Consider the following 25,584-nt stretch of genomic DNA (forward strand, 5'->3'; position numbering starts at 1 on the left):
TTCTATATTTTATACTAACTTATTTTCAAGTGTTTTTAATTTGTAGGTAAAGCTTATGTGGAGACGAGGGGATCCGCAATGATCCTTCGATCTCGATTTCAAATCCAAGGTAAGTGATTTTAATATTACTTTTTTGTTTCCGATACATATATACTAATATCTATTTTAAATCTTTTTAGATGCATACGAGAGGGAGCGGCCGGATGATCGGACGACCGAATACATCATAGGGAGTAATCCGTCCCTTTCCTTTTACATTTATGCATTTAATTTTTTAATTTAGCATTATGCATATAGGAATAGATTTATTTTTACGTCGGTCCCGGGACATGCATGCATTAATTTTTTTGTTTCTATATTTTATACTAACTTATTTTCAAGTGTTTTTAATTTGTAGGTAAAGCTTACGTGGGGACGAGGGGATCCGCAAAGATCCTTCGATCTCGATTTCAAATCCAAGGTAAGTGATTTTAATATTATTTTTTTGTTTCCTATACATATATACTAATATCTATTTTAAATCTTTTTAGATGCATACGTAGGGAGCGGCCGGATGATCGGACGACCGAATACATCATAGGGAGTAATCCGTCCCTTTCCTTTTACATTTATGCATTTAATTTAATTTAGCATTATGCATATAGGAATAGATTTATTTTTACGTCGGTCCCGGGACTTGCATGAATTAATTTTTTTTTTTTAATTCTTAATTATCAATAAACATATTTTTTTCCTAATTATATCAACTTAGACTAATATAACTTATCTTCTAAAAAAAACACAAAATTTAATTAAAACTTAATATTAAAATTGTGGGCTGGCCTGGCCCGGTATACTTGGAAACCGGGCCATGGCTTGGTTCGGGTTTTCAAACCCAATCCAGAATCAGGCCGGGCTTATCGGACTTCAATTTTAAAACAGCCCGAGACAAACCAAAAAAATATTACTCTCTCTTTCTCGCAAAAAATGCACTAATTTTTTGCGTGTCGGAATGAGTAACATCAGCCTGAAATTGCCACATTTTTTTTTTTTGTTAAATATGATTTCAACTTTCTCAAATTATGGAAGCACATACCTTAAAATTTGAATCCACCGATATGCTGAAGCTTTTTCCTTTAAATCCGTTGATATGTTGAAGCCTTTTCCAATAATACCTTTGTATCGAATTGCAATGGTGCTGCACTAGATAAACCATTTCTCAATGCTTCCATATAACTCCTAGAAGTAAGAGATTAAGTAAAAAAATAAAAATCATGCTTACACTGGTCTTTCCTATAACTGCTATTATGAAAATTCTCAAAGCATTATTATTACAAAATATAATTTATCAAATTCTCTAAACTAAGACTACTTAGTACCAACTCACAAACAATTTGTTCATACCATCTTTAATGTGCCAACATAGCATAATTCAGATGGAAGAAACAAATGCCGTTAGAAAATTATTAAGCACAACATTACAACTATTTTAATCGTTATAAATAAAATTAGACCCCTCTGCCTTGTGGAAATATGTTCAACAACTAGTGGACAACAAATTAATGTTCACACATATACATACACATGACTATTGGAATTTTAAAGTTGTAATTATATTGCAAGTCTATATATGTAGTGCCCATATTCAACTAGAATTTGTTACCTGAATTACAAATGACAACTGTTCTTGTGGCTTTTATGTTCAGATCCATGATCAAAAGCTGCCAACCGCTCTGTAAATATGGATTCAACTGTAGATGATAAAAAAAAAACATATACAAATTAGGATAGGTATTACCTCATACATAAGATATGTGTGTCCTGTATAAATTTCTCCATTCATTCTACATAAACACTCAACAAATTCACTATTTAATAGTAATCGAACTGGGACACACGTGAGTATTCTGTTAGTAATACCTCGTAAACAATTCCTCACGAGAAAATTCCATAAATAATTTTATAAGTAAATTACTAATGACATCAATCATGAAATTTTATCCGTGACTAATTTGCACACGTAATTATATTTATTTTACAATTTCTTACTAAACTATGCACAATAATTTAAATTTGTTTCTAACTTACTATAAACTAATGGATATATAGGATCAAGCAAAACTGTGTCATGATATATTGACATTTTAAGGTGCAGAAGTTTGAAAAATTACACCACATGAAGTGAAAGACTCGACCTTTGATGCAATTAACTATAAATTCCAACTCTATAAAAGTGTAGTGCACATAGTAAAACATAAATTTATCAATCGAAAAGAAATGCTATCTGTTTTCATTTAACATGATGGAAATTACAAACCAAAGCATATTTGATGTCTACATGTAGATTTCCAAGTTGCAAATGGTGAAGGATTAGAATACAATAGACACCATATTAGCACATTGCAATAGCTTAATCCGCTAAAGTTTTAAAATCTCATTATTATATAAACTTCATTCAATCTACTTTCTTGTATCTACAAACCAGCCAAATCCTGATATATTAACAGGATCGTAACAAATATATATAACAAGAAATTGCACCTTGCTAATAATAATTACAAGATTAAAATACTTATGAACAGAATAGTGGCTTAGAAACATAATCTTATATCTTATATCTTCAATAGGGGTAGAAAATGAAAATTTCACAAGAAAAACTAAAATACTTACTTACAATTACACCCATAAAGGAATGAAATAGAATTGTCGGCATACGATGCACCTTCTGATTCCAAATTTTCTAACGGTGCCTGTACCAATACAAGATTAAACAAGCATGATTCAGTAGTTAGTAACTTTAATGAATGTCATGAGATCATGTCATTTAGACGAGGGGTTGAAGTGGAAGGGAAATCAACTAAACTTGCCCAAACGGTTCAAACAGCCAGTTACGATTTGTCAAAATATCAAATCAAAACCGAACCTTCCGAATAACAGCTTCGGTTACCGTTTAACGGTTTCGATTACAGTTTAAAAACCGCCGGTTTTGATTTAAAAACCGCCGGTTTTGATTGTTTATAAAAATATTCTTTAAAAAATATTAAATCAAATATTTTTTTTAATTTTTTATGTTATACTAAATATATCACATTAATTTTATATTTATATTTTGATCTTTTAATATATAAAAAAATATTTTATTTTAATACATTTATATTAAAATATATATATTATATTATTATTATTATTATTATTATTATATAAGAAATATATTTAAGGGCCCAATATTCTAATTTTGCCCCGGCCTAATAAAGGTCAAGAACGAACCTGTAGATGGAGGACATGAAAAGAAAGAGCGTCGTTAAGGTGATTGGGGTTTCGTTTTGGGGATTCTGAAAGCTGATGAGGCGTTACCTTCGTCCACGAGCCCGTCATGTGGGCACGTGGCTTGCGCGTGCCGCCCTATTTCACTTGCACCGGATCCGTTTTCATTAACGGGTCCGGAATTAGGGCGTGTTGGATATTATTTTAAATTTTATTTTGAAAATATTACAATAAATAAATTCTTGTTTATAAAATTATTACTCTATTTTTAGAAAATATTAACTCACTCTTAAAATGGATTCAAGCATATACCCATTTCAATAATAATCCCAAAATAAAATTTTCAATTTAATTATAAAATGTATAATATACATTATTTTATTAATATGTAGTACTCCATCCATTTCAATACAATATTCGTGTTTAGCATTTTTTGTCTGTTTCGAAACAATACTCTCATTTTCATAAATAAACATATAGCCGTAAAACTATTCCTACTTTTTCATTATTATTACACAATTGTCACTACTTTTTATACTAACATACTCACAAGGGCAAAAAAATCATTTATCCTTACTTTCTACCAATTACCAATATTATATCAATATTCTTTGAATCTCGTGCTAACAATAAGACTATACTTTTGGGGACGGAGGGAGTATTTTTTTTTATGTTTTTTTGGGGAGTAAAAAATTTTTTTGGTCTCATTCAATATCATAATTATCAATTTTGGTCTCATTCAAAAAAATTATCAACTCTGGTCCCATTTTATTTCAAAAGATCACAACTTACGGCTTATTTTTTAATAATTTTTTATATATCTCAATTTTAACACTTAATGTTTTTAAATTTTTATTCACTTTTTTTTCAACTAATTCTTTAACAAAACTATCAAAAACGAAAAATTATTCTGGCAATATATTAATCCGAGTCTATTTCAACATCATTCAGATTTTTAAATGCCATTAATTTTATAAATTTGAATAATTTTAGAGTGTGTTTGTTTGGAGGATTGGATTGGATTTACACTATTCATCCAATTTTTTTTCTTCAAAAACATCACATCATACAACTATTTAAATTTAAAATTTTTACTATTCAAATTCTAACTCAAAATCCAAAGTCCCAAACAAACACACCATAATATTTCATATAAAAATATATATAATATATTATAATTTATATAAATTAATATTTTAAAAATAGTAGTATAATATTATTTATATATTATTAGATAATAAAAATATATATAAATAAATCATTACGATGAATTTTATAAAATTGTAAAGGTAATAAGTAAAAATAATGATACTATAACGGGTGTTGAAAGAAATAATTTGAATAATAATATATATAAATATATGATGTGAATGAGAGATATTAAAAAAAATAATATAGTAGAGACACTCACCGTAACAAATGCTCATACGCTCTAATTTGAATAATAATATGGTATGTGAGACGGATGTAGTAATAATTAAACGAGATTATGCACTACAAAAAAATTTACATACCTAGGACGTTGAGAATTCCATCATAACTAATTTGTGACTGAGATATCACACTTTTTGTTGGGTTTTCTTTTGGCGAGGGAGTTAAGTGCTTGTTCATCTTTGTGTTTTTTAATTAATGTGTTTTTTGTATTAATTATAGAAAATTATGTCAATTATATAAAAAATAATCTTTAATATTAAATTATTAACTTTTTGTGATTAGACAATTATATATTACTCCCTCCGTTCCACATACCATGTTCACATTGTCGTTTCTCTCCGTTCCACGTACCATATCACTTTCCTTTTTTGGAAAATGATTACACATTTTATTCTCATTTTAAACTTTTTTATTTTTTTTTAAAAATTTTAATTAAATTAATTAGTTATCTTAATCTTAATTTATAATTTTTATATTATCGGATAATTACTTTCACTAATACATTCTTATTATCTACTAATACACTCCTCCTAAAATACTGTGTCTACAGTGTAGCAGCCACGGTATGTGGAACGGAGGGAGTACATATCTTGTATTAATATGTATATATATTGTAGTTTAAAATAATTATGAAGAATGTACCATAAAAAAATGAACCATAAGTTGCACGAAGTTTTTTTTTTCATGAAATTTGCGAAGAAACAATCATCTTCTTCTGGGTCCGTTTCAAGTTTTTTTGTTTTTTTTTTCTATTAGGATATTATATTAATGATCATTTTATCTAGACATTTTAATTGATAGGAAAATATATTACTAATTTCATACTAATTATTTCTTTATTAGAAAATAGGACTAATTTCATTAGATTGTTAAATAAGAAAATTGGATTAATTTAATAGGACCAAGAAATACTCTATCCGTCCCATAACAAATTATCCATTTTTTTTTCATTTAGTCTGTCCCGTAACAATGTATTAATTTCCTTTTTAGTAATGATATTATTTACCTAAACATTACAAATAACTTACAACTTACAATATATTACACAAATGCCATTACCTTTATATCACACAATACTAATAAAGTTATTTTAGTTATTTCCACTTTATTTATACTATATCCCAATATAATACTAATATTTCTAAAACCACGTGAAAAAACAAATAGATACATAGTTAGGGGACGGATGAAGTATTATATATTCTTCTAACAAAGAAATAATACTCTTTTTATTATTAAAATTTATTTTTATTTTCTTGTTTTGTTGTAATTGAATTTATTCTCATTTTAATTTTTAGCAAAAAAATACTATAATTTTCATACTTCTCTTTATTCTAAAAAGAATATTTTTTATCTTTACCTATTTTATTTTAATTTATTATTTTTTTTTTAAAAAAAATACATACCGTATCTAATGAACATCTATTTTGACGAAGGAGAGTGTATCATTTTTTTATATGGAATTGTAAAGCTAGTAAACAAATTTATATTTTATCCGTTCTTTACCAATTATTTATTTTTTTCATTTTGGTCTATTCCTTAACAATATATATCATTTATATAACTTTACAAATACTTTTTAAATTTACACTGTATTACACAATATCATTTCATTTATCTATATTATACAATAGATAATATGGAATGAATTGAGTATATATTATCCTACAAATATGCACTCATCTGAAATCGAACCCGAATGCCCCAAACAGCGATATCCCCATCACTTGATATGCGCACTAATTTGACATACACACCTATATTTATAGGTCAAAGCCTTCACACTTAGGACAGAGCATATAGATACACGTGTAAAATAATATATATATATATATAAAATAAATAAATAAAAGAGCAAGTGTTATGCAGGGATTGAGATGACCTAATCAGCAACACAATACAATTAATGAAGAAAGTGGAAGCAAAGATGAAATCGTGAAATACAGATGCGTCACGATTTTTTAAAAAAAATAAATAAAAAATAAAAATAAAAGTATATTATTATATTTTTGCAAAATGTTATTTTCAAATAATTATTCAAACGGAAAAATCTAAAAACAAACTTGAAGTAGACAAACCTTGTGATCTAATTTTTGAAAAAAATGTATTAAAAATAATCTTTATTTCTATTAATTCCTCTATGGTTTTGACAATTTTATAATATGACATATTTTCATTTTATACACACATAAATAATAATGTATATATATATATATATAAATTTCATCTTTATTTATTTGATTGTTTTTTTCCAGAATATTACCAAACAAGTCTTATTATGTTTTTTTTTTTATACTTATTAAGATTAAAATAGAATCTTTATGTTTGAAAACATGTGTGTTTCTTTAGTGGAAGTTTGAATACATTTACACTCTGTTTACACAATATATTTTCACTCATTTAGTACTGTTAGGGTGCAAATTCAAATCCCACATCAGAAGTTGTGAAGAAAATTAGCACCTTATAAGTCCCAAGTGAACTCCTCTAGTATGAGGTCTTTTTGGAGAATATCCAAAACAAATCCGTGCGGGCCAACCCAAAGCGGACAATATCATACTAGCATTGAGTTGCCCAGTCCCCAAAAACATCAAATCAAATATTAATTTTTCATTTTTTTTCAAACTTCCAAAATTTCAAAAATCTCCAAAAAAGCCCTGTTTAAACAAACCTTAGTTTGAATTTTGTATTAAAATAATTTTTAATATGATATTTTGTGAGAAAAATATATATATATATTGTTTGGTAAATTCAAAATTTAAATAGTAAAATTTGGGAGATTTGTGTTAAAGAAATCCACCTGGCCAAGTGAATATTGTATTATCAATATAAACATACTTTAAAGTTTGGATTTAAGTCGACGGATTATTAAAATAATTAAATTTGATTTAAAATAATATTTTATCATGATATAAGTAGGTCTCTAGTGTAATATTTTTATAAATTTTTTTATCTTTTAAAGATATTAAATAAAAACTAAAATTTTGATTTATATTAGGTGAAAAAACTAAAAAATAGATCGAAACTGACTTTAAAAAACAAACATATCCACTAATAATAAATTATAATATTTAAAATAAAATATTAATTTGAATTCTTATTTCATTAGGTTTTTTATTATTATTTATTCAATATTAGGTCATTTTTTTTTAAAGGCTGTGATAGTAAATTTATGCGAAAATGTGTACATATTTTTAGAAGACTTTTCAATTATAATTGTATTATTATTTCTATAAAATTTCAATTATTATATGGAAACATATTATAGCGAAATTATCAAATTTTTGTAATTTATATATTATCTATTGCCCCTGTATAATTTGTATATTCTTAAGTTAATTATTTTTTCAATATTTTATTTTATTTATGTTTATTGTATTTTATAATTACATTCTCTACATACGTAGAATTTATTTTATAAAAGGGTATATATAAAAAATAATCTATTAAATAATTTGCAAATAAATATATTTTAAAATGAATGAATCACAGGCAGTTTACTTCTACCTATTCAAAGTACAATTAACATAAGTTGAAAAGAAGGAAAATTAGAAAAAAAAAAAAAAAAAAAAAAGATAAATCTTCCAATTTGAGATTGACAAATTAATTTAATTAAAAATATATATTCTATCTCTCAAATCAAATGGATCTTTGTAGTAAATTAAAAAAATATAATATTTTATTAGTTAATGAAAATAAGTAAGAATTTTTGTCATTTTTATCTTTTGACTTTATATGTAAAATAATTTTTATATATAATATATGTTTGTTATTTAAATAAAATTTAAAGATATTTTGATTTTAGTGTATTGTTATTTATTTAAAATAAAAAGAGAATATTTCAAAATAAGACAACGAAAATAGTAAAAATAATATTTACAAATATATTTTTTACACTATTTTTTTAAGTGAGGCCAAGACAGCTGTTCTCAAACCTCAATGTAAATTCCCTACTATATATAAGCAAATAAATTTAGAATTAATTATAAATTTTATAAATAAAAAAATATCTTCTGTGCAATGCATAAATAACGAGAGACTAAAATAAAAACAAACATGTAAATCAAAATCAAATAAAAATAAAATATAACTTCATTATTTTATTAGGGCTGACAAAAATTAACCCGACCCGAACCTGACATGAAATAGTTGGGTTTGGGTTGAGATTTTCGACCAAATTAATAATTGGGTCAAACTCGTTTAACCCATTTAATTAAATGGGTCAGGTTAAGGTCTACATTTTCGACATGAAAATATTTCGTCTAACCTGTTTAATTAATATTATTTAAATTAAATATATTTTTAAATTTTATCAATACAATTCAATATTTATGGCCAATTTTATAAAACTAAACAATAAAAAATAAAGGATTGTGTTATGTACGATTATGTAGCGTTGTTAATTCAATTCTTGAATATCGGTTTTATGATATGAATAAATAATTTTTTGCTTTAATTGTATATATATTATGCATTAAAATTTTTTGTTAGTGTAAATTGTAATTTTAAAATTAAAATTTAAAAATTTTAGATTTAAACGGGTTATATAAGTCATATTCAGGTTGACCCGATAATAAAAGGTAAGGTTAAGGTTTCAAATATCAACCCATTTAATTAAATGGTCAGGTTCAAGTCAAAGGTTTTGTAAACCCGTTTAAACTGACCCGAACCTGAACCCGACCCGACCTGATCCGATTGTCAGCCCTATATATGATTATATTTTTAAAATTAATATATAATTTTAATTTTCAAAAAGTGATATTAATTTATTTTTTTTATAAATAATGTGTAATTTTATTTTTTAAAAGTGATATATAATTTTTATTTTTTAAAATGATATGTAATTTTTTTTTTTTTTTAAGTAACGTGTACTTTTATTTTATAAAAAATTATGTAAATTTTTTATTTTAAATAGTTATTTGTCTTGATAGCATTTAATTATTTTATTTGTAATAGTTATTAATTATAAATGCTAATTTTAATATATGTAATTTTAAATAAAATATAAATTATATGTGTATAGATTATAATGTAAAATAATTAAAGTTGTGGTATAATTTATAAATATGAAAAATTATATAAAATAATATAAAAGTAGAATATACAGAATATACTTTTTAGAGTAAAAATTGAAATTTATGGTTGAAGTAAAGTACGGTAGATCAGCTGCATTTGTACTGTAGCAACTGCAAAATTAGAATGACGGATTGGAGATGGCTTTAAATAATACTTTCTCCCTAATTTAAATTTTCTGCTCAAATTTTTTTGACAATTTTAACGTAGGTATATATATTTAATTTTTTTTTTTTTTTTTTTTTTTTTTTTTATGATACAACAAATAAAAAATATATATTATTTTTATGAATAAACTAACATAAATTTAAATGACAAATTAATACATATATATAATTTTTTTTCTTTTTCTTCTTAATCTTTTAATGTTCATTGTGGGCAAATTTTGACTAATATAGAAATACATCGTTATAATGTTAGAAAAAGAATAATTTGGGTATGTTTGGTTCTATTTTTTAATAATACTAGTATTTGTTATGTTATCTATAATATATAGTATTTTTCTAATTATAAATAATATCATATTAAAATTTATTTTTTATATTTATAAGATATTGAAAATAAATTTTGATACAAAATATTATATTAAATACTTATTTAAATCATTAGCGTCTGGTGAATTTAAATTCATGATCCCGCGATCACAAGTTCAACTAGCATAGCGTTAAGTTATTTTTTATGAAACAAACATCAATATTTTTGTTGTTCAACCATTACGTTTTATTAATAAAAATATCTCTAATACAAAAGTATCAAATTTAAAATATTATTTAAGACAAAATTTAAATTAATAATTCAAATTATAATACAAATCAAATAAACTATAAAACACAATCAAACAAACTTTATTTATTATATATATTAAAAAAAATAAGGTAGAAATAATGGCCACTGAAGACCAATTGTGTTTTTGTTCACATATTCACACTCTAACTCTTTCACAATGTGTAGATACAATGCCTCTATTTTATTACTCCCTTCATCCCGACTATCGTGGTTTTTTTACCGTAAATATGAGAATTTAAAGAAATATAATTAGTAAATAATTAAAAATATATTAATAAAAATATTTATCATATAATAAAAATAGTTTTAGATTAAAAAATATAATTAGGGTATATGACTATATATCATGTGGGATAAAATCCACATTTACTTTAAAATAAATTACTTTATAATTGAACAATCCAAAATAAAATTATGTATACTATGTAAGTTGACGAATAAAACAATATTAGAGTTCTCGGTTGCCTTCTCCGGGAGATTTGAACTACCCGTCGTTCTCGGTTGCCTTCTCCGGCTTTAAAAGCGTTGTGAAGTATAAACGAAGCGTAAGAAATGTCAGGAAGGAGGCGAATGCCGTGTACGAGGTGACAGTGCACGCACCGGACGGTGTGGAAGTGACCGTGCCACCGAGTAAATTAGAGTTCCGCTAGAAGGAAGACACTCTATTTGAATCTACAGAGATAAGGATAAATCTAATAAATAAATACAATGGTAATGGTAATGGTAGTTAGAAAAACATTTCTCATCGCCACTTAATTTTTAATACGATTTTCGATTTATATTAAAAAAAAATATAATATATATAGTTTTGTACAAAATATATAATATATAATTTATACACTAAAAAATATAATAGTTTAACACTACAACGATCGAACTGCACTCATGCCTCTCCCGCGTCACGTTGACCGCCCCTCCCCCCTATTACTCTTTCCGTCCCACTTAATTTATCCACTTTTTCTATATTCATCCATCCTATATAAATTATCTCTTTTATTTTTTGGAAATATGATTATACACTTTAATCATATTTTAAAGGGTAAACTGTTTTTTTAGTCCCGTAACTAGACCCCCTTATCATTTTAGTCCCGTAAGTGGAGCCTGTCGGAAACTAGTCCCATAAGTGAAAGATTTTCGCTGTTTTAGTCCTCCGGCGCCGGAGATGCCCGCGTGGCTCGCCGGAGGTGACGTGTCCGCCAGGTGTCGCTGACCTGGCGGACACGTGGATTTTTTTATTTATTTTTTCATTTTTTAAAATTGTTTTTAAAACTTATTTTAAATTTTATTTGCATTTTTTTATTTTTTTTATTTGATCCAATTTTAAAAAAATTAAAAAATTAAAAAAAATAAATAAATCCATGTGTCCGCCAGGTGTCGCTGACCTGGCGGAACACCTGACGGACACATCACCTCCAGCGAGCCACGCGGGCATCTCCGGCGCCGGAGGACTAAAACAACAAAATTTTTTCACTTATGGGACTAGTTTCCGACATGCTCCACTTACAAGACTAAAATGATAAAGGAGTCCAGTTACGGGACTAAAAAAACAGTTTACCCTATTTTAAAATTCATAATTTATATATATATTTTATTTTAATTAACTATTAAGTCATTCTAATATGTAATTATTTTTACTAATATACCATAATTATTTTTACTAATATATTTCTTAATTACTTACTAATTACATCATAACTAAAACTTCGTGCCTCAGCTAAAATGGACAAATTAGTTGGGACGGAGGGGGTATTTTTTTTTACACTACTTTAAACTAAAAATACAAAATTAATACACCAGTAAAATAAATTTTAAATTATTAATCTATTTAAAAAAATCATTAGTAATATAATAAAATTAATGATTATAAATAAATATATGTAATTGTAGCAGTATATTCAAATAAAATATTATATTTTTATAGAAGCAATAAAATATAATTTAAATATAAAAATATATATATACGTATAATATTAAAAAAAGAAATTATTTTAATTTTTATTAGATTACATAGGAGGGTATTATATATGGTAAGTAGCCGTTAAGCATAATGATTTTGATTTTAATAACACATAATATTAAAAAAAGAAATTATTTTAATTTTAATATACACATAATATTAAAATGTGAAATTATATATGGTAAGTTTTATATTAGGTAAGTAGCCTTTAAGCATAGATTTTGATTTTAATTTTAATTTTAATTTTAATATACACATAATATTAAAATGTGAAATTATATATGGTAAGTTTTTTATATTAGGTAAGTAGCCATTAAACATAGATTTCGATTTTGATTTTAATTTTAATTTTAATATACACATAATATTAAAATGTGAAATTATATATGGTAAGTTTTTTATATTAGGTAAGTAGCCGTTAAGCATAGATTTTGATTTTGATTTTGATTTTAATTTTAATATACACATTATATTAAAATCTGAAATTATATAGGGTAAGTTTTTTATATTAGGTAAGTAGCCGTTAAAGCATACATTATAAATATTCTTTATTTTGATTTTGTATACATTATTATAAGTTTTTGGGGCTGCAATGCAAATGCAATGGGGTACGAGCAGGGCAGGGGCAGGCGCAGGGGGAATTCCGAGAAGGGGATGAAGAAGGTTTTGTGAAGAGGGTTTTGGAGAATTTCCGGGGGCAGGGGCAGGCGCAGGGGAATTCCGATAAGGGGATGAAGAAGGTTTTGTGAAGAGGGTTCTGGAGAATTTCGGGGGGCAGGGGCAGGCGCAGGGGGGATTCCGAGAAGGGGATGAAGAAGGTTTTGTGAAGAGGGAGCGGCCGGATGATCGGACGACCGAATACATCATAGGGAGTAATCCGTGCCTTTCCATTTACATTTATGCATTTAATTTAGTTTAACATTATGCATATAGGAATAGATTTAATTTTATGTCCGTCCCGGGACATGCATGCATTAATTTTTTTGTTTCTATATTTTATACTAACTTATTTTCAAGTGTTTTTAATTTGTAGGTAAAGTTTATGTGGAGATGAGGGGATCCGCAAAGATCCTTCGATCTCGATTTCAAATCGAAGGTAAGTTATTTTAATATTACTTTTTTGTTTCCGATACTTATATACTAATATCTATTTCAAATCTTTTTAGATGCATACGAGAGGGAGCGGCCGGATGATCAGACGACCGAATACATCATAGGGAGTAATTCGTCCCTTTCCTTTTACATTTAGGCATTTAATTTAATTTAGCATTTTGCATATAGGAATAGATTTATTTTTACGTCGGTCCCGGGACAAGCATGCATTAATTTTTTTGTTTCTATATTTTATACTAACTTATTTTCAAGTGTTTCTAATTTGTAGGTAAAGCTTATGTGAAAACGAGGGGATCCGAAAAGATCCTTCGATCTCGATTTCAAATCCTAGGTAAGTGATTTTAATATTACTTTTTTGTTTCCTATACATATATACTAATATCTATTTTAAATCTTTTTAGATGCATACGAGAGGGAGCGGCCGGATGATCGGACGACCGAATACATCATAGGGAGTAATCCGACCCTTTCCTTTTACATTTATGCATTTAATTTTTTAATTTAGCATTATGCATATAGGAATAGATTTATTTTTACGTCGGTCCCGGGACATGCATGCATTAATTTTTTTGTTTCTATATTTTATACTAACTTATTTTCAAGTGTTTTTAATTTGTAGGTAAAGCTTACGTGGAGACGAGGGGATCCGCAAAGATCCTTCGATCTCGATTTCAAATCCAAGGTAAGTGATTTTAATATTATTTTTTTGTTTCCTATACATATATACTAATATCTATTTTAAATCTTTTTAGATGCATACGTAGGGAGCGGCCGGATGATCGGACGACCGAATACATCATAGGGAGTAATCCGTCCCTTTCCTTTTACATTTATGCATTTAATTTAATTTAGCATTATGCATATAGGAATAGATTTAATTTTACGTCGGTCCCGGGACATGCATGCATTAATTTTTTTGTTTCTATATTTTATACTAACTTATTTTCAAGTGTTTTTAAATTGTAGGTAAAGATTACGTGGAGACGAGGGGATCCGCAAAGATCCTTCGATCTCGATTTCAAATCCAAGGTAAGTGATTTTAATATTACTTTTTTGTTTCCTATACATATATACTAATATCTATTTTAAATATTTTTAGATGCATACGAGAGGGAGCGGCCGGATGATCGGACGACCGAATACATCATAGGGAGTAATCCGTCCCTTTACTTTTATATTTATGCATTTAATTTAATTTAGCATTATGCATATAGGAATAGATTTATTTTTACGTCGGTCCCGGGACATGCATGCATTAATTTTTTTGTTTCTATATTTTATACTAACTTATTTTCAAGTGTTTTTAATTTGTAGGTAAAGCTTATGGGGAGACGAGGGGATCCGCGAAGATCCTTCGATCTCAATTTCAAATCCAAGGTAAGTTATTTTAATATTATTTTTTTGTTTCCTATACATATATACTAATATCTATTTTAAATCTTTTTAGATGCATACGAGAGGGAGCGGCCGGATGATCGGACGACCGAATACATCATAGTTAGTAATCCGTCCATTTCCTTTTAGATTTATGCATTTAATTTAATTTAGCATTATGCATATAGGAATATATTTATTTTTACGTCGGTCCCGGGACAAGCATGCATTAATTTTTTTGTTTCTATATTTTATACTAACTTATTTTCAAGTGTTTTTAATTTGTAGGTAAAGCTTATGTGGAGACGAGGGGATCCGCAAAGATCCTTCGATCTCGATTTCAAATCCAAGGTAAGTGATTTTAATTTTTACTTTTTTGTTTCCTATACATATATACTAATATCTATTTTAAATCTTTTTAGATGCATACGAGAGGGAGCGGCCGGATGATCGGATGACCGAATACATCATAGGGAGTAATCCGTCCCTTTCCGTTTACATTTATGCATTTAATTTAGTTTAACATTATGCATATAGGAATAGATTTAATTTTACGTCCGTCCCGGGACATGCATGCATTAATTTTTTTGTTTCTATATTTTATACTAACTTATTTTCAAGTGTTTTTAATTTGTAGGTAAAGCTTATGTGGAGACGAGGGGATCCGCAATGATCCTTCGATCTCGATTTCAAATCCAAGGTAAGTGATTTTAATATTACTTTTTTTGTTTCCTATACATATATACTAATATATATTTTAAATCTTTTTAGATGCATACGAGAGGGAGCGGCCGGATGATCGGACGACCGAATACATCATAGGGAGTAATCCGTCCCTTTCCTTTTACATTTATGCATTTAATTTAATTTAGCATTATGCATATAGGAATAGATTTATTTCTACGTCGGTCCCGGGACATGCATGCATTAATTTTTTTGTTTCTATATTTTATACTAACTTATTTTCAAGTGTTTTTAATTTGTAGGTAAAGCTAATGTGGAGACGAGGGGATCCGCCAAGATCCTTCGATCTCGATTTCAAATCCAAGGTAAGTGATTTTAATATTACTTTTTTGTTTCCTATACATATATACTAATATCTATTTTAAATCTTTTTAGATGCATACGAGAGGGAGCGGCCGGATGATCGGAAGACCGAATACATCATAGGGAGTAATCCGACCCTTTCCTTTTACATTTATGCATTTAATTTAATTTAGCATTATGCATATAGCAATAGATTTATTTCTACGTCCGTCCCGGGACATGCATGCATTAATTTCTTTGTTTCTATATTTTATACTAACTTATTTTCAAGTGTTTTTAATTTGTAGGTAAAGCTTATGTGGAGACGAGGAGATCCGCAAAGATCCTACGATCTCGATTTCAAATCCAAGGTAAGTGATTTTAATATTACTTTTTTGTTTCCTATACATATATACTAATATCTATTTTAGATCTTTTTAGATGCATACGAGAGGGAGCGGCCGGATGATCGGACGACCGAATACATCATAGGGAGTAATCCGTCCCTTTCCGTTTACATTTATGCATTTAATTTAGTTTAACATTATGCATATAGGAATAGATTTAATTTTACGTCCGTCCCGGGACATGCATGCATTAATTTTTTTGTTTCTATATTTTATACTAACTTATTTTCAAGTGTTTTTAATTTGTAGGTAAAGCTTATGTGGAGACGAGGGGATCCGCAAAGATCCTACGATCTCGATTTCAAATCTAAGGTAAGTGATTTTAATATTACTTTTTTGTTTCCTATACATATATACTAATATCTATTTTAAATCTTTTTAGATGCATACGAGAGGGAGCGGCCGGATGGTCGGACGACCGAATACATCATAGGGAGTAATCCGTCCCTTTCCGTTTACATTTATGCATTTAATTTAGTTTAACATTATGCATATAGGAATAGATTTAATTTTACGTCCGTCCCGGGACATGCATGCATTAATTTTTTTGTTTCTATATTTTATACCAACTTATTTTCAAGTGTTTTTAATTTGTAGGTAAAGCTTATGTGGAGACGAGGGGATCCGCAATGATCCTTCGATCTCGATTTCAAATCCAAGGTAAGTGATTTTAATATTACTTTTTTGTTTCCTATACATATATACTAATATCTATTTTAGATCTTTTTAGATGCATACGAGAGGGAGCGGCCGGATGATCGGACGACCGAATACATCATAGGGAGTAATCCGTCCCTTTCCGTTTACATTTATGCATTTAATTTAGTTTAACATTATGCATATAGGAATAGATTTAATTTTACGTCCGTCCCGGGACATGCATGCATTAATTTTTTTGTTTCTATATTTTATACTAACTTATTTTCAAGTGTTTCTAATTTGTAGGTAAAGCTTATGTGGAGACGAGGGGATACGAAAAGATCCTTCGATCTCGATTTCAAATCCAAGGTAAGTGATTTTAATATTACTTTTTTGTTTCCTATACATATATACTAATATCTATTTTAAATCTTTTTAGATGCATACGAGAGGGAGCGGCCAGATGATCGGACGACCGAATACATCATAGGGAGTAATCCGACCCTTTCCTTTTACATTTATGCATTTAATTTTTTAATTTAGCATTATGCATATGGGAATAGATTTAATTTTACGTCCGTCCCGGGACAAGCATGCATTAATTTTTTTGTTTCTATATTTTATACTAACTTATTTTCAAGTGTTTTTAATTTGTAGGTAAAGCTTATGTGGAGACGTGGAGATCCGCAAAGATCCTACGATCTCGATTTCAAATCCAAGGTAAGTGATTTTAATATTACTTTTTTGTTTCCTATACATATATACTAATATCTATTTTAAATCTTTTTAGATGCATACGAGAGGGAGCGGCCGGATGATCGGACGACCGAATACATCATAGGGAGTAATCCGTCCCTTTCCGTTTACATTTATGCATTTAATTTAGTTTAACATTATGCATATAGGAATAGATTTAATTTTACGTCCGTCCCGGGACATGCATGCATTAATTTTTTTGTTTCTATATTTTATACTAACTTATTTTCAAGTGTTTTTAATTTGTAGGTAAAGCTTATGTGGAGACGAGGGGATCCGCAAAGATCCTTCGATCTCGATTTCAAATCCAAGGTAAGTGATTTTAATATTACTTTTTTGTTTCCTATACATATATACTAATATCTATTTTAAATCTTTTTAGATGCATACGAGAGGGAGCGGCCGGATGATCGGACGACCGAATACATCATAGGGAGTAATCCGACCCTTTCCTTTTACATTTATGCATTTAATTTAATTTAGCATTATGCATATAGCAATAGATTTATTTCTACGTCCGTCCCGGGACATGCATGCATTAATTTTTTTGTTTCTATATTTTATACTAACTTATTTTCAAGTGTTTTTAATTTGTAGGTAAAGCTTACGTGGAGACGAGGGGATCCGCAAAGATCCTTCGATCTCGATTTCAAATCCAAGGTAAGTGATTTTAATATTACTTTTTTGTTTCCTATACATATATACTAATATCTATTTTAAATCTTTTTAGATGCATACGAGAGGGAGCGGCCGGATGATCGGACGACCGAATACATCATAGGGAGTAATCCGTCCTTTTCCTTTTACATTTATGCATTTAATTTAGTTTAACATTATGCATATAGGAATAGATTTAATTTTACGTCCGTCCCGGGACATGCATGAATTAATTTTTTTGTTTCTATATTTTATACTAACTTATTTTCAAGTTTTTTAATTTGTAGGTAAAGCTTATGTGGAGACGAGGGGATCCCCAAAGATCATTTAATCTCGATTCAAATCCAAGGTAAGTGATTTTAATATTATTTTTTTGTTTCCTATACATATATACTAATATCTATTTTAATTATTTTTAGATGCATACGAGAGGGAGCGGCCGGATGATCGGACGACCGAATACATCATAGGGAGTAATCCGTCCCTTTCCTTTTGACGTGGATTTTTTTATTTTTTTTTCATTTTTTATAATTGTTTTTAAAACTTATTTTAAATCTTATTTGTATTTTTATATTTTTTTTATTTGATCTAATTTAAAAAAATTAAAAAAAATAAATAAATCCACGTGTCTGCCAGGTGTCGCTGACCTGGCAGGACACCTGGCGGACACGTCACCTCCGGCGAGCCACGCGGGCATCTCCGGCGCCGGAGGACTAAAACAACGAAAATTTTTCACTTATGGGACTAGTTTGCGACAGGCTCCACTTACAAGACTAAAATGATAAAGGGGTCCAGTTACGGGACTAAAAAAACAGTTTACCCTATTTTAAAATTCATAATTTATATATATATTTTTTATTTTAATTAACTATTAAGTCATTCTAATCTATAATTATTTTTACTAATATACCATAATTATTTTTACTAATATATTTCTTAATTACTTACTAATTACATCATAACTAAAACTTCGTGCCTCAGCTAAAATGGACAAATTAGTTGGGATGGAGGGGGTATTTTTTTTTACACTACTTTAAACTAAAAATACAAAATTAATACACCGGTAAAATAAATTTTAAATTATTAATCTATTTAAAAAATCATTAGTAATATAATAAAATTAATGATTATAAAAAAATATATGTAATTTTAGCAGTATATTCAAATAAAATATTATATTTTTATAGAAGCAATAAAATATAATTTAAATATAAAAATATATATATATACGTATAATATTAAAAAAAGAAATTATTTTAATTTTTATTAGATTACATAGGAGGGTATTATATATGGTAAGTAGCCGTTAAGCATAATGATTTTGATTTTAATATACACATAATATTAAAAAAAGAAATTATTTTAATTTTAATATACACATAATATTAAAATGTGAAATTATATATGGTAAGTTTTATATTAGGTAAGTAGCCTTTAAGCATAGATTTTGATTTTGATGTTAATTTTAATTTTAATTTTAATATACAAATAATATTAAAATGTGAAATTATATATGGTAAGTTTTTTATATTAGGTATGTAGCCGTTAAGCATAGATTTTGATTTTGATTTTAATTTTAATTTTAATATACACATAATATTAAAATGTGAAATTATATATGGTAAGTTTTTTATATTAGGTAAGTAGCCGTTAAGCCTAGATTTTGATTTTGATTTTGATTTTAATTTTAATATACATATAATATTAAAATCTGAAATTATATATGGTAAGTTTTTTATATTAGGTAAGTAGCCGTTAAAGCATACATTATAAATATTCTTTATTTTGATTTTGTATACATTATTATAAGTTTTTGGGGCTGCAATGCAAATGCAATGGGGTACGAGCAGGGCAGGGGCAAGCGCAGGGGGAATTCCGAGAAGGGGATGAAGAAGGTTTTGTGAAGAGGGTTTTGGAGAATTTCCGGGGGCAGGGGCAGGCGCAGGGGAATTCCGAAAAGGGGATGAAGAAGGTTTTGTGAAGAGGGTTCTGAAGAATTTCCGGGGGCAGGAGCAGGCGCAGGGGGAATTCCGAGAAGGGGATAAAGAAGGTTTTGTGAAGAGGGTTCTGGAGAATTTCCGAGGGCAGCGGCAGGCGCAGGGAATTCCGAGAAGGGGATGAACAAGGTTTTGTGAAGAGGGTTCTGGAGAATTTCGGGGGGCAGGGCAGGGGCAGGTGGAATTCCGAGAAGGGGATGAAGAAGGTTTTGTGAAGAGGGAGCGGCCGGATGATCGGACGACCGAATACATCATAGGGAGTAATCCGTGCCTTTCCATTTACATTTATGCATTTAATTTAGTTTAACATTATGCATATAGGAATAGATTTAATTTTACGTCCGTCCCGGGACATGCATGCATTAATTTTTTTGTTTCTATATTTTATACTAATTTATTTTCAAGTGTTTTTAATTTGTAGGTAAAGCTTATGTGGAGATGAGGGGATCCGCAAAGATCCTTCGATCTCGATTTCAAATCCAAGGTAAGTGATTTTAATATTACTTTTTTGTTTCCGATACATATATATTAATATCTATTTTAAATCTTTTTAGATGCATACGAGAGGGAGCGGCCGGATGATCGGACGACCGAATACATCATAGGGAGTAATCCGTCCCTTTCCTTTTACATTTAGGCATTTAATTTAATTTAGCATTATGCATATAGGAATAGATTTATTTTTACGTCGGTCCCGGGACAAGCATGCATTAATTTTTTTGTTTCTATATTTTATACTAACCTATTTTCAAGTGTTTTTAATTTGTAGGTAAAGCTTATGTGGAGACGAGGGGATCCGAAAAGATCCTTCGATCTCGATTTCAAATCCAAGGTAAGTGATTTTAATATTACTTTTTTGTTTCCTATACATATATACTAATATCTATTTTAAATCTTTTTAGATGCATACGAGAGGGAGCGGCCGGATGATCGGACGACCGAATACATCATAGGGAGTAATCCGTGCCTTTCCATTTACATTTATGCATTTAATTTAGTTTAACATTATGCATATAGGAATAGATTTAATTTTACGTCCGTCCCGGGACATGCATGCATTAATTTTTTTGTTTCTATATTTTATACTAACTTATTTTCAAGTGTTTTTAATTTGTAGGTAAAGCTTATGTGGAGATGAGGGGATCCGCAAAGATCCTTCGATCTCGATTTCAAATCCAAGGTAAGTGATTTTAATATTACTTTTTTGTTTCCGATACATATATATTAATATCTATTTTAAATCTTTTTAGATGCATACGAGAGGGAGCGGCCGGATGATCGGACGACCGAATACATCATAGGGAGTAATCCGTCCCTTTCCTTTTACATTTAGGCATTTAATTTAATTTAGCATTATGCATATAGGAATAGATTTATTTTTACGTCGGTCCCGGGACAAGCATGCATTAATTTTTTTGTTTCTATATTTTATACTAACTTATTTTCAAGTGTTTTTAATTTGTAGGTAAAGCTTATGTGGAGACGAGGGGATCCGAAAAGATCCTTCGATCTCGATTTCAAATCCAAGGTAAGTGATTTTAATATTACTTTTTTGTTTCCTATACATATATACTAATATCTATTTTAAATCTTTTTAGATGCATACGAGAGGGAGCGGCCGGATGATCGGACGACCGAATACATCATAGGGAGTAATCCGACCCTTTCCTTTTACATTTATGCATTTAATTTTTTAATTTAGCATTATGCATATAGGAATAGATTTATTTTTACGTCGGTCCCGGGACATGCATGCATTAATTTTTTTGTTTCTATATTTTATACTAACTTATTTTCAAGTGTTTTTAATTTGTAGGTAAAGCTTACGTGGAGACGAGGGGATCCGCAAAGATCCTTCGATCTCGATTTCAAATCCAAGGTAAGTGATTTTAATATTACTTTTTTTTTTCCGATACATATATACTAATATCTATTGTAAATCTTTTTAGATGCATACGAGAGGGAGCGGCCGGATGATCGGACGACCGAATACATCATAGGGAGTAATCCGTCCCTTTCCTTTTACATTTAGGCATTTAATTTAATTTAGCATTATGCATATAGGAATAGATTTATTTTTACGTCGGTCCCGGGACAAGCATGCATTAATTTTTTTGTTTCTATATTTTATACTAACTTATTTTCAAGTGTTTCTAATTTGTAGGTAAAACTTATGTGGAGACGAGGGGATCCGAAAAGATCCTTCGATCTCGATTTCAAATCCAAGGTAAGTGATTTTAATATTACTTTTTTGTTTCCTATACATATATACTAATATCTATTTTAAATCTTTTTAGATGCATACGAGAGGGAGCGGCCGGATGATCGGACGACCGAATACATCATAGGGAGTAATCCGACCCTTTCCTTTTACATTTATGCATTTAATTTTTTAATTTAGCATTATGCATATAGGAATAGATTTATTTTTACGTCGGTCCCGGGACATGCATGCATTAATTTTTTTGTTTCTATATTTTATACTAACTTATTTTCAAGTGTTTTTAATTTGTAGGTAAAGCTTACGTGGAGACGAGGGGATCCGCAAAGATCCTTCGATCTCGATTTCAAATCCAAGGTAAGTGATTTTAATATTACTTTTTTGTTTCCTATACATATATACTAATATCTATTTTAAATCTTTTTAGATGCATACGAGAGGGAGCGGCCGGATGATCGGACGACCGAATACATCATAGAGAGTAATCCGTCCCTTTCCTTTTATATTTATGCATTTAATTTAATTTAGCATTATGCATATAGGAATAGATTTAATTTTACGTCGGTCCCGGGACATGCATGCATTAATTTTTTTGTTTCTATATTTTATACTAACTTATTTTCAAGTGTTTTTAATTTGTAGGTAAAGCTTATGGGGAGACGAGGGGATCCGCAAAGATCCTTCGATCTCGATTTCAAATCCAAGGTAAGTGATTTTAATATTATTTTTTTGTTTCCTATACATATATACTAATATCTATTTTAAATCTTTTTAGATGCACACGTAGGGAGCGGCCGGATGATCGGACGACCGAATACATCATAGGGAGTAATCCGTCCCTTTCCTTTTACATTTATGCATTTAATTTAATTTAGCATTATGCATATAGGAATAGATTTATTTTTACGTCGGTCCCGGGACATGCATGCATTAATTTTTTTGTTTCTATATTTTATACTAACTTATTTTCAAGTGTTTTTAATTTGTAGGTAAAGCTTACGTGGAGACGAGGGGATCCGCAAAGATCCTTCGATCTCGATTTCAAATCCAAGGTAAGTGATTTTAATATTACTTTTTTGTTTCCTATACATATATACTAATATCTATTTTAAATCTTTTTAGATGCATACGAGAGGGAGCGGCCGGATGATCGGACGACCGAATACATCATAGAGAGTAATCCGTCCCTTTCCTTTTATATTTATGCATTTAATTTAATTTAGCATTATGCATATAGGAATAGATTTAATTTTACGTCGGTCCCGGGACATGCATGCATTAATTTTTTTGTTTCTATATTTTATACTAACTTATTTTCAAGTGTTTTTAATTTGTAGGTAAAGCTTATGGGGAGACGAGGGGATCCGCAAAGATCCTTCGATCTCGATTTCAAAGCCAAGGTAAGTGATTTTAATATTATTTTTTTGTTTCCTATACATATATACTAATATCTATTTTAAATCTTTTTAGATGCACACGTAGGGAGCGGCCGGATGATCGGACGACCGAATACATCATAGGGAGTAATCCGTCCCTTTCCTTTTACATTTATGCATTTAATTTAATTTAGCATTATGCATATAGGAATAGATTTATTTTTACGTCGGTCCCGGGACATGCATGCATTAATTTTTTTGTTTCTATATTTTATACTAACTTATTTTCAAGTGTTTTTAATTTGTAGGTAAAGCTTACGTGGAGACGAGGGGATCCGCAAAGATCCTTCGATCTCGATTTCAAATCCAAGGTAAGTGATTTTAATATTACTTTTTTGTTTCCTATACATATATACTAATATCTATTTTAAATCTTTTTAGATGCATACGAGAGGGAGCGGCCGGATGATCGGACGACCGAATACATCATAGGGAGTAATCCGTCCATTTCCTTTTACATTTATGCATTTAATTTAATTTAGCATTATGCATATAGGAATAGATTTATTTTTACGTCGGTCCCGGGACAAGCATGCATTAATTTTTTTGTTTCTATATTTTATACTAACTTATTTTCAAGTGTTTTTAATTTGTAGGTAAAGCTTATGTGGAGACGAGGGGATCCGCAAAGATCCTTCGATCTCGATTTCAAATCCAAGGTAAGTGATTTTAATATTACTTTTTTGTTTCCTATACATATATACTAATATCTATTTTAAATCTTTTTAGATGCATACGAGAGGGAGCGGCCGGATGATCGGACGACCGAATACATCATAGGGAGTAATCCGACCCTTTCCTTTTACATTTATGCATTTAATTTAATTTAGCATTATGCATATAGCAATAGATTTATTTCTACGTCCGTCCCGGGACATGCATGCATTAATTTCTTTGTTTCTATATTTTATACTAACTTATTTTCAAGTGTTTTTAATTTGTAGGTAAAGCTTATGTAGAGACGAGGGGATCCGCAAAGATCCTTCGATCTCGATTTTCAAATCTAAGGTAAGTGATTTTAATATTACTTTTTTGTTTTCTATACATATATACTAATATCTATTTTAAATCTTTTTAGATGCATACGAGAGGGAGCGGCCGGATGATCGGACGACCGAATACATCATAGGGAGTAATCCGTCCTTTTCCTTTTACTTTTATGCATTTAATTTAGTTTAACATTATGCATATAGGAATAGATTTAATTTTACGTCCGTCCCGGGACATGCATGAATTAATTTTTTTGTTTCTATATTTTATACTAACTTATTTTCAAGTTTTTTAATTTGTAGGTAAAGCTTATGTGGAGACGAGGGGATCCCCAAAGATCATTTAATCTCGATTTCAAATCCAAGGTAAGTGATTTTAATATTATTTTTTTGTTTCCTATACATATATACTAATATCTATTTTAATTATATTTAGATGCATACGAGAGGGAGCGGCCGGATGATCGGACGACCGAATA

General features: G+C 28.9%; 1 protein-coding gene across 3 annotated transcripts in view; it reads right to left on the reverse strand.

Moving 5' to 3' along the window:
• Window positions 1-25,584, reverse strand: part of LOC127265246 (uncharacterized) — a 56,911-nt gene that overhangs the window by 18,150 nt on the left and 13,177 nt on the right. The window contains exons 2-4 of one of the 3 annotated variants that reach the window (XM_051294974.1): window positions 2,654-2,729; window positions 1,643-1,730; window positions 1,076-1,182 (exon numbers count right to left, since the gene is read on the reverse strand). In XM_051294974.1, coding sequence (XP_051150931.1) covers window positions 1,076-1,182; window positions 1,643-1,730; window positions 2,654-2,692 — 234 coding nt within the window. In that variant the 5' untranslated portion in view covers window positions 2,693-2,729. Of the gene's footprint in view, window positions 1-1,075; window positions 1,183-1,642; window positions 1,731-2,653; window positions 2,730-10,632; window positions 11,206-25,584 lie in introns of those variants that run through there. The other 2 variants (XM_051294975.1, XM_051294973.1) reach the window with 2 other exon arrangements.

Source organism: Andrographis paniculata, unplaced genomic scaffold, assembly GCF_009805555.1.
Source record: "Andrographis paniculata isolate CXL003 unplaced genomic scaffold, ASM980555v1 Contig72END, whole genome shotgun sequence".
NCBI classification, from domain to species: Eukaryota; Viridiplantae; Streptophyta; class Magnoliopsida; order Lamiales; family Acanthaceae; genus Andrographis; species Andrographis paniculata.